Here is an 11,212-nt window from a genome sequence, read left to right as displayed (position 1 = left end):
TCTCATTCTGGTTCTTTTTTGTCACGCTCTTGAGGTGGACATTTCCCTCCAAGGGCCTGGGACTGCACCCGGAGGAAGTGAGGTTTCTCTGAGTCTCCAGGGGCCTAGAGGTGGAGGCTGCTTCCCCATTGCTACAGGGGCCCCTTTTATTGTCCTCCTGGGTCTCTACCTGATCCACTTCCATTGGTTCTTCGGGCTCTTCTTCTATCTTCGGGATCCTGGCTGGGATCACCCGCTTATCTAATAAAGGCAGTTGGAGGTTAAACTTGCCTCTGAGAGGAGGGATCCTCACGGGGCTGGGGTGTCCAAACATCCTGGAGTTGCGAGCCGACAGCACAGGTTTCTTCCTTGAGGGGGGGCTCCAGACCACAGGAGGCGGGACCCTCAGTGGGGTGCCCCTGTTCCGAGGGAGAAGACACAGCCTCATAGGGGCACCATCCCACCTGGCTGGAAAAGAAGGCCCAGGATGTTGCTGAGGGTTGAAAAGGAATCGGGAACAGCCCAGGTTTCCAGGGGCAGGCACAGGTGCAGGAGCCGCGGGGTGAGCCCAGCCAGCTGGGAAGCCCTCACAGACAAGACGTCCACGATGCCAAATGCGTGGCCAGGACCTGCGCTCGGACCAGGGACACAATGCCCTTAGAGGAGCAGGTTGCTGATGGCGTGGCCGGAACCTGCGGCGGAACCAGGAACAAAATATGCCTAGTGAGTTGCCCATTTTGAGCAAGTTGTGCGCGGATGAAACCAGGGGTCAGAAGCGGAGAGGATACTCCTAAGTCACCCACTTCTCTGTGGCCGGCTGCGCACTGGGCACCTGGGAGCTTATGACATCACATTGGGACTGGTGAAAGAGCCAGGGTGTGGAGGTGTGTGCAGGTGCCCAGTGAGGGCGCCTACAAGAGGAGTCAAAGGGCAAAGGATGAGGCCCCTCCACCGGTCCAGCTGGACTCTCTAGCCTGAGGGACATCCTGCTCCTGGGGGCAGGTGTGTGGCCCTGGATGGGCCCCCTGTGGGGCTATGGGCATGGTGGGGCTGATCTGCCAGAGTCCTTCCTGCCTGGTGCCTGACCCAGGCACTGGTTGACACCCAGTGGCCCTGTCTTGGCCCTATACCCCGGTTTACAGCGCCAGAACCTGGAAGCAGAGCGCAGGACCAGCCAGATCCCGCCAGGCTCCCCCCGGGACTTCTCCAGTGCCTCTGTGCCGCCTGGAGCCAGGCCCACCTTCTCCATGGCCCCTGTGGCCTTGAGGGCCACCAGCCTCACTGCGCAGGTTTTCAAGGAGAGGACACGGTGCCCTGACCTGACTGGATGCTGCCTCTTACCACATACCCCCATGGCAACCAGGATCTCCACTTCTTTTTACAAATTTGCCTGAGACCATTCTTCAGATCATTCAGGTGGTCATGGCCCAGCCAGGCTTTGAACCCGAGCTGTGTGATTCCACAGCTGCACTCTGGCCTGTGTACCTCATGATCATGGATACAGCATGTATTCTTATTTTTTCCTGTAGTCCTGGGGTACTTCGCACCATGGTATATCTGTAATAAGCACATGCACACCTAGAAGGAGGCCTTCGCTTCAATATATAAGTTGACCATGGCCCACTCTGGGCTTCAGTCCTCTACAAAGATGTAGGGCAGGGACTACCAATTAGCACAGCACCATCCCACATTGCTCTTCTAATGGAGCCTTTCACCCCAGATATTCTTTCTCGTCTGATGGGAAGGATCCAGCTATGTAAAGATTATGTTCCAGATCAGCTTTGGTCTATCCTAAAAGAAATTTGCCAGTGGATTATTCCATATCAATAAAAGTCAATTTCTCTGGTCTTCCTGGAATGTGTCTGGAAAGCAAGTACTTTATTTATTTACAAGTTAATAGTGGATCAATGTATTGGATTAAAATATGACCAACATAATTTGGTCATTGTGAGCATGCCAGCTCGGTCCACTCTTCCCCACATATTATGATATCCTAAATATAACTCTAGATTTTCTTATGCCCTAGAGAAGGACATACTCTTGGGTGTCTGGTCTAGGGAAACATGTATGAAAAATCATTCAGCCACTCTACATCTTTTTATTGGAGAATTGAAACCATCTATATTCAGAGATACTATTAACAGGCAAGAAGTTACTTCTGTCATTTTGTTAATTATTTTCTGGTTGTTTTGTAGATCTTTTGTTTCTTCTTTCATTGTTTCCTTTATGGTTTGGTGAGTTTCTGTACTGATAAGCTTTGATTCCTTTATTTCATTGACGTATCTGGTGTAATTTTTTTCTCTTTGGTTACTCTGGAGCTTACATTTAAAAATTTATAGTTATGATAGACTATTTGAAGCTGATAAAAAGTTTTGATCACATACAAACATGCTATACTCCCCCCATATCCCCTGTCAATGCACAAAATTTGTACTTTTTTGCCTTAATTTATATTGTTCTGTACTGGGCATTTATTAAGAACTCATTGTGGATATAAATATCTTTGATTATTTTGATGTTTTAATGGGTTACCAAGTCTGAATTTCTGAAGATAGTTATACTATGGATGAATGCAATGTAATTCATGAATTATTCATGACTTTCTAGATGGGTTAATGAATGTTTCTTTTAGCCCCTCAGGATGGGATCTCCGAATCAGTGGGGAGCTTCATGAGGGACGTCAGGGGGAGTTGGGAGGATGCTGATGGAAGCGGGGAGGCCTGCGGTCGCCCTGCACTTGTTTGTCTAAAAGTGATGAGAAGGCCTCACCCAAATGCAGGAGCCATGATCCTGACCCATCACTGCCCCATGTTACAGGAGGCAGGACTTGACCATCCTCCCACAGGTCAGAGCTATTGTTAATCAAGGTGACAGTGCGAGACGTGTTCCCACTCCTGACTCCACCCAACTGCTGTAAATAGAGGCCCCGAGTGTGTTAGCTTGTTCTGAAACTGGGAGACATTTTAGCAAATGTTTCATCACATTCAAGGTTTGCTGAAAATACTGACACATTGCCCATCTAATGAGGGGTCAGTACAACTAACTCAAGGGCATTAGCCCTGCTCCCCTTGTAAGTAAGTAATGATCCTGTAGAAATTGAATCATTTTTAAACTAAGAAAAAAGTAAGATGGGACATGATGGTGTGATGAGTATCCCCATTGCTGCTTTGGGCAAATGTGGGCTGGCATGGAGGTTTCAGTTTCTCTATCAGGACAAGGAAACCCTCATGAATGACACAAGCAGGGCCAGGTACACGTCATCAGCACAGCTCCAAGGCTGTCTTTCAGTGACTGACGTTTTAAGGCAAACGTTCATTCATGTGTGCTTCAACTCCAGTTTGCCAGCAGAACACAGTAGATGATCAGTCCGTTAGAAGTCGAGAAAGTCATTTTCTTGCTAACAGTCAAGAAAGTGCTTTTTGACATACTTGTGCTTCTGAGAGAATGCAAAAGAAGATGGGGAAGAACACAAGCTTCCTAGATGGGTCACTGGCTGGCAAGATTGGATTTTAGCTGGACAAAGTGTTCATGGTTGACCTATTTCAGCACATCACGCATATATGGGTTTCAATAACCAAGGATAAACAGGGCAGAATGCAATGATGAGGAGAGCTCGTTTAGCTGAGAAACCCTCAGGCAGAGGGGTTTTTTAATCACACATCAAACCGTAGCAGAGAGCTTAGCAGAGGCAGCGTGTTAGCATGGCTCCAGGTCATGTTTATGGCCCTGTGTCCCTAACCTGTCCATCTCTGCTCTGTCCTAAGACCTCAGGTGACCAGCTCTCCCTGGGTCTCAAGGGCCTGTCACAAGGCATATTACTTTCCTGTATTTTCTGACAATTCTATCTAAAATCTTCAGTGATCTATCTCAAGGTAAGACCCCAACCAGGGTGTTTCAATGATATAGGGGCACTCTTAGGTTACAAAACACCTTTAAGAAGAATAATAGTGGCTCTATGCTGGGGACTGGGGATTGTATACTAAGCATCACTGAGTTATCCCCTTTAATCTTCAGAGTACTCACATTTTAAATTTCCCTTTTACAGGTGAGGAAACAGGGATTCTACAAGTTTAAGTGCCTTGCCCAAAGTTACATGGCTGTTAAGAAGCTGAACCATGATTTAAACCCAGAACTCTTCAATTTCAAAATCAGTGGCCTTAATTACTCTACATTTGTTTATTTGATTGTTGTCTGTCTCTGCCTGTCAACTATTGTGCTCACAAGATATAAGATAAATAGCCAACATCAACTGTTGATGCATGCCCATAGAAAATGAATCAGTCTACTAAAAAGATGCATGCCCACATATGTTCATCACAGCACTATTCTCAATAGCAGACATAGAATCAACCCAGGTGCCAATCAACAGTGGACTGAATAAAGAAACTGTGGTACACATACACCATGGAATACTATGCAGCCATGAAAAAGAACAAAATCATGTCCTTTCCAGCAACGTGAATGCAGCTGGAAACCATTATCCTAAGCAAACTAATGCAGAAGTGGAAAATTAAATATTACATGTTCTCACTAATAAGTGGGAGCTAAACAACGAACATTCATGAACATAAAAATTGGAACAATAGACATTGAGGAATAAAAGAGGAAGAAGGAGGGAGGGGGGAAGGGTTGAAATAAAACTGTCTATTGAGCACTATTCTCACTGTCAGGGTGACAGATTCATTCATATTCCAAACCTCAGCATCATGCAATATGCCCCTGTAGCAAACCTGTGCATGTACTCCTGACTCTAAAGTAAAAGTTGAAAAATGAAAACAAAAGAAAAAGGAAAGAAAGAAAAACAAGGGATCAGATGGTCCTTGATCAAACCTGCCCTGATTCCTAGAGGGCGGCACATCCCTAGTGTGTGCCCCGACTGCCCTTGGGCTCCCTTTAGAGCCTCGCCAGTGCGGCACTTGCACATGGTTTGTTCCAGGCTTTGATCTGCCTTCTACTTGTTCACTTGGGAATAGGAGCTCCATGGGAAGGGTGTGTGAGTATTTGCTTCACTTTTATGTCCCCAAACCTAGCACAGCACGACCTAATATAATGTGCTTAATACATACTTGTTGAAAGTGTAAACATGAAAAAAATTTAAATATGTGAATTATGAAACTTTTAAAATGTAATATAAAAGGAATGAGACCAAATCTCCTGGTGATTTGTTTTTTCTAAAGACCAGCAGAGTGGGCACAAAAGAACCAGCGAGTAGGCAAGGGTAGGAGCAAAACTGCAAATTATTTTTGGTCACCTAGCTTCAGGGGAAGAAGGTGGGTAGGGAGAGGTCTGTCGGCCTCCGGCAAAGGAGGCCGACAGAGTCCCCCGGTGGGGCTCTCAGGCGGGGTTCCTGATACAGTCCCGACATCCCGACAGGAGTGGGGCTGGGAAGTCCACGCCTGGCGTCCGTCCGGAGCGGCTTTTCTAGGAGTGGGAGAGCAATAGGTGGGGCACGGGCGTGTTGGGGGGCGTTCCGCAGGGGCGACCAGGTAAATCTTGGTCTCTTCAGATTGACCTCACCTGGAGCATGCCCGGTTGGTCTGCACCTTCCCAGGCGCCGGCTGCATTTTCGCGCACGCAGAAAAAGTTGGTGAAGAAGAACCCGGAAGTGCACCATCTTGCCTCCGTTCATCCAAACAGTCCAACCTTTTATTGATAATAGTGATAAGGGGCGCCATGGTCTGTCTGGCTACTTCCTGCTGTTAAGGGACGTTGTTAAGGTCGGGGCCCATGGTTGGCATTTGGATGTACGGAATCTTGGCATAGAGAAATTTGATCAAAATGGGGACACAACATAAAATAAGGCACAGTATTAGTATAGGAATGAGGAATGGAAGCATTTGTTGGAATATGGGCAAAACCCAGAAGGATAGTCCTGGCAAGGCTGGGGAGTATGAGATAGTTAAGAAAATTTAGTAAGTTTGAGGCGAGTGGGGGAAAGTTGAACTGATTTCTCGGCCTAGTAAGGGGGTAGGGTATGAGGGTATAATGAGGAACGAGTGCACAAAGTAGTTGTTGGCCAGGCAGCAATTAAGGAGTGGAGTTTTTGTGGAGTGGATGGCTTTCCGCTTACTCCTACTACAGAGATATTGGATGGAAGGCTAGGTCCAGAGAAGGACGGCAAAACAGAATAGGTAGCCTCGCTATTGATTAAAAAATTAATTGTCTTACCTGCTACCAGGAGAGTTACCCACGGCTCGGCAAGGGTGATGGGGGTCCCCGAGTCTCGGCACCTTCAGTTGTCATCGTCCAGATGTAGGAGGTGGAAGGAGCTCCCAGGATCCTGGGAAAGGGGGTCACGTAGAGGCGCGGCACCTGTTCTCAGGGTGGGGCAATCAGACTTCCAGTTTCCTCCCTGCTGGCAAGCAGGGCAGGGGGTTGCTGGTGGACGAGGGTTAGGACATTCACTGGCCTAATGTCCCGATGCCTTGCACTTATAGCAAGGCTGCGTTGGGACTCGGGGACCTTGCGGACACCTGTTGGCATAGTGTCCTGCCTTGCCGCACTTATAGCAGGCAGGCTCCTTTTGTAGCTTTGGAGTCTGAGGGGTGTGTGCTCTCTGGTCTGGGGTTACGACTGGGCTGTAAAGCCGCTGCTAGGAGCTGTGCCTTCTGTTCAAGGCGAGCCTGCCGTCTCCTCTCTGGAGCTATAGACCTTAAAGGCTAATTTAACCAGGTCTCGTATTGGTGTCTGAGGACCATCCTCTACCTTTTGAAGTTTTTTACGAATGTCAGGAGCTGATTGAGAAATGAAATAAGACGCTCAATTTTGGAAAGATCGGCCAATGAAAAAGGGACATGTACTCTGACTACCCCCCGCCCCAGCCACCTCTCGCAAAGGTGCTAACACTGTAGGAGGGTGTGGGCAGAGATAGGGGACTCAAGACAGCCAGTTGGGGGCCCTGAAGGAGGCACGGGACCGAGTGGATTAACTAATACTGAAAAAGATAAAAGCAACAACAAAAACAAAAATACCAATAATATCAGACAATGATGGCTAGAATACAGTGATGGTAGAAGAATAAATTAGTAAAACTGCTTTGGATACTTTTTGGCAACACCTATTAAAATATACATGTGGCTGGGTCCAGCGACTCATGCCTGTAGTCCAAACACTTTGTGAAGCTGAGGACAGAAGATTGCTTGAGCCCAGAAGTTTCGACCAGTCTCAGCAACAAGGGAGATGCTGTCTCTAGAAAAAAAATTAAAAATTAGCCAGGCATGGTAGTGCACACCTATGGTCTCAGCTACTCAGGAGGCTGAGGTAGGAGGATTGTTTGTGCCAGGGAGATAGAGGCTGCAGCGACCCATGATTGTGCTACGTTACTCCAGCCTAGGTGACAGAGCAAAAACATTCGCTGTCTCAAAAACATTTATAATTAAGAGATAAGAATAAAAATATATGTACTTGATGAACCAGCAAGTCCATCCCTGGCAATATGTTCAAACATATTGCATATATATTCACCAAAAGACATATACAAAAATATTGACAGCTGAATCATTCATAAAGTGATAAATAGGAAATGATACAGATGTCCATCAATAGTAGAATAAATATATAGTGATACATTTATATAATGAATTACTATATCAAAGTGAAAAAGAACTACCACTACACTCAACACCAATAAATTACATAAATATAACGTCAGACAAAAGCAGCCTAGTGGAAAAGACTGCATGACGTATTTTTCCATTTATAAAAACAAGCCACCCAGGCCTTTCCCTGAAAGAAGGTGGCTAGGTAGGAAATAATAGTGATTTCTGGGGTACTGACAATAGTCTATTTTTTTATTTGAGTGGGTTTAAATTGGTGTTTACATTTTTAAAAATTAGTATTTTTGTGATTTATATATATATATTACACTTCAATACAGTTTACTTAAAATATATGTACATATATACATATATGTATATGGTATGTGTGTATGTGTATGTTGGTGTATATAGACCCACACACATAAATACATGCATCCATATACATACCCACACATAAATACATATATATAAATATATATACATATACACACACACACACACACACACATATATATACTGATAGAATAGCTTAAGCTACTGTGAAATATAATTGATGGATTGATAAGGGCAATATCTTATTACAGAATCTTTAATGCTTTAAGAAAATGGGCATTTTGCTCACTTTGGTCACTGACATACTGCTACTGGGAATAGCTAACTAAGGGCATTCTAAAAAGACATTTTTCCTTTTGAGAAGGTCAGGCGTTCCCTCATGGTCTTGGTCTACTTCTTAAGGCCATCAGTACCCACCAATCTCTCCATGAGGTAGAGGGATAGTTCTCCTACTGTGAGGTCTTTGGCATTTTGCTGGAGAGATAGATGCCGCAGTACACGTGGGAATCTGATGAGGATCCATTCACCAAAAGATCCTTTCTCTTACAGAAATTTAATTTTCATGGAAATTTTTACAGAAATGCCTCTATTCACACATTCCCATAACATCATTTGTACAGGCTGTAATGTTGCACATTACAAAGATAGGTAGATTGAAAGATCCATGTGAATCTATATCTCCAGCATCTTGTATTGTATCAGCCTATTTTGATTGCTGGCTGAAGGTATGAGGTATTCTACACTAGGTTTCTTAAATCAAGATCCATGGAAATGGGAATCTAAAAGTTGGCTTTGGCGGGTCTGTTAATTAATAGAAATTACATGTCAATTTTGTGTGTATGTGTGCATACAAATTTCTGGTCAGAGATATATAGCTTTTATGTGGTTACTAAAAGGATCCTCAACTTTGAAAGGCTAAAAATGTAATCCAGTAAATTCTGAATGCCACAATTATCAAGAGAGTGGAAAGTGGCAAAGTAGGTTTGGATAATTTGATTAATAGAATGGTAAAGTAGCTTTGGGACACTTACCTGCACCTTGAGTCACTTTGAAGTCAAATAACAACTGCTGTCACTGTATAAATTTTCAGGCAATTTGAATTTATTGTGAGCTTGATCTCTTGAGAGTGATTTACATATGTTGACTCTTCAGTCGTCACTGTTAGGATGCCAGAGGTGGTGGTCTGGACTGCCTACTGGAGCCCCTGTTTGCCTTCTCTCTTTCTTCCACCTTGCACTTCTTCTCCAGGTCAGGATGGGGCTGGGAAGACCAGGAGATCCAATCTCTGCAGTAGCCAGGGAAGTTTTAGCTCCAGATTGAGCATGGGTCCCATGGATGGGGTTGGTAGGAAGAGTATTAAGGGTCAACTTTGTGCCTGGTACTGGACTAGACACCAAGGATACAGAAAACATTGATTGAGCAGCTTTTGTGGGCACCTACCTGTGCCATGGCAGCTATTGTGAGTGATGCAGAGATCATCAGAATAAGAACATACTGCTCAAGGAACATAACTTTTTGGCAAGGAGTTCACACCCAGATGTGGATCTCCATGGCACATGAAAGCTGACATATCTTCGGGAAATACAGCCATTTCCCATGCGCTGTGCTAGGTGCTTTACAGGTACTCTCTAATTTAATCCCCACAATAGCTCCTTGAGATAATAATTACCTCCATTCCACAAACAATAAAAAAAGATGCTCAGAGTAATTATGAAATCTGGGTGAGAATGCCAATATATGTTGTAAAAGAAGATATCATCCACCAAGAACTTGACTCAACGGTCCACCAGTTCACACATTATTGAATTTCACAGAGAAGTACAATCAGATACCTGTGAGATTAGAGTGAGATCCACATAGCTTAGGTTCTGTGGGAGAACGTCTGATACTTACACTGCATTATTGACTACTACGTTGAAGACAGTGAGAACAGCAAGGAAACAAAGAAAGGACCTCTTTCGGGTTCTCTTGAGCCTTCTTGGATGACATGTCAAATGACTTGGGTTAGACTTTGCCCTTGGCAATTTCACTAGAGGCAGGGCATCATCACACAAATATCAAATCTAAAATAGGTAATGACAGTGACTGCTAAGAAGAGATGACCACACTGATTGTTAGCAGCTGTGCTGATTATCACCAGCCACCTACATTGATTGGGAAGGCTCCCTGGACTCTCAGATTTCATTTGGCAGTGTGAGAATTTGAAGAATGTAAATCCAACCTGTGTACTTTCAGACATCTTAATATTACTCGCAGTGTGTACTTATAAAAACTGTTTTCAGCTACTCATGGTGCCATGATAATCAAAAGTGTTTTAACTAAGATGAAAGATTTAATTTTGAATGGGGCTGTAAGAAATAGATTAATAGGACATAAGGAGGTAAGGAACTAATGTTGTCAAGATGCAACCCCCTTAAAGCAAAACTTCTGAAACATGGCAAAAAGGGCCATTGTCTCAGGCAGTAAGAAGTTGTGTCTAATGAAAGATGGAGTGAGCATTTAGCAAATGGGGATGAAAGATTAGATTCAGCCCACACTGAAAAGCTAGCATTTAACCTGTAGTTCCCTTAAAAAAAAAAAACTAAATGAGAGTATGATATCTCTAAAGTAGCCAGTCATGGCTACTTTGAGTGAATAAGTGAGTTAAGTAAACACGTACCTCCAAAACATGAGCACCTCGCCTTATTTTGTAGTACAGGAGCTGATTTATCTAATCCAGTGGTTCTGAATTTTTCTTTAGCATTTCTATTTTTGTAGTGTTCAAAGAGACTTTACTAAACAAAACGTTTAAGGTAATAAAGACCTACTAGACATTGCGGTCTATACTAATCTAAATTTATATAGTATTAGCATGGATACATAAATAATTTTGTCATCTATATAAGTGATAGGCCTACATGGTCCAGTCTTAATAGAAATTGGTTCCAAAAAATCCCAGTCTGAGCATTAAAATGTTAAAAAGGAAGTAGAATTTAAAACTTTAACTATCATCTCTTGAAAAAAATTGTTAAACGAGTCTGATTTATTTTACTCTTCCATTAGTACTTCCCTTAGCCTCTTTTCACCCAATTCTCTTATATTTTGTGTGGATCTAGGGTATATTATTGGCCAAAATTACAGCTCCTCCCTCTCCTTTTTCCAGGCTCCTTTCTGTGTAGATGGCCTTGGTCTCAGGGCTGTGTTCTCTTCTCTGTTTCCTCTGGACAATCTGTTCTGGTCCTGCCCTGCCATTCTCCAGCTCTGCAGTGAAATCTCCAGGAGCAACACTGGCAATAGCAAGACTGTCCTGGAGAGGGTGTGACAGAGGATGGATGGGAAGCAGGAGAGGAAGCACAGGTAAGTGAAGCAGGAGAGGAAGCACA

The 11,212-nt window shown here is 44.0% G+C and overlaps 1 protein-coding gene across 1 annotated transcript; it reads right to left on the bottom strand.

The window, feature by feature from the left end:
* Positions 1 to 4: 4 nt before the first annotated feature.
* Positions 5 to 842, bottom strand: LOC111527629 (putative UPF0607 protein; the record flags this gene model as incomplete). Its single annotated transcript, XM_026450524.1, has 1 exon — positions 5 to 842. A coding segment is annotated over exon 1 (711 nt), but the record flags the coding sequence as incomplete, so codon positions are not given.
* Positions 843 to 11,212: the final 10,370 nt, after the last annotated feature.

This window comes from Piliocolobus tephrosceles, unplaced genomic scaffold, assembly GCF_002776525.5.
Source record: "Piliocolobus tephrosceles isolate RC106 unplaced genomic scaffold, ASM277652v3 unscaffolded_21542, whole genome shotgun sequence".
NCBI lineage: Eukaryota > Metazoa > Chordata > Mammalia > Primates > Cercopithecidae > Piliocolobus > Piliocolobus tephrosceles.
Note: the sequence above shows the minus strand (reverse complement) of the source record. Positions and strands in the feature narration are given on the sequence as shown.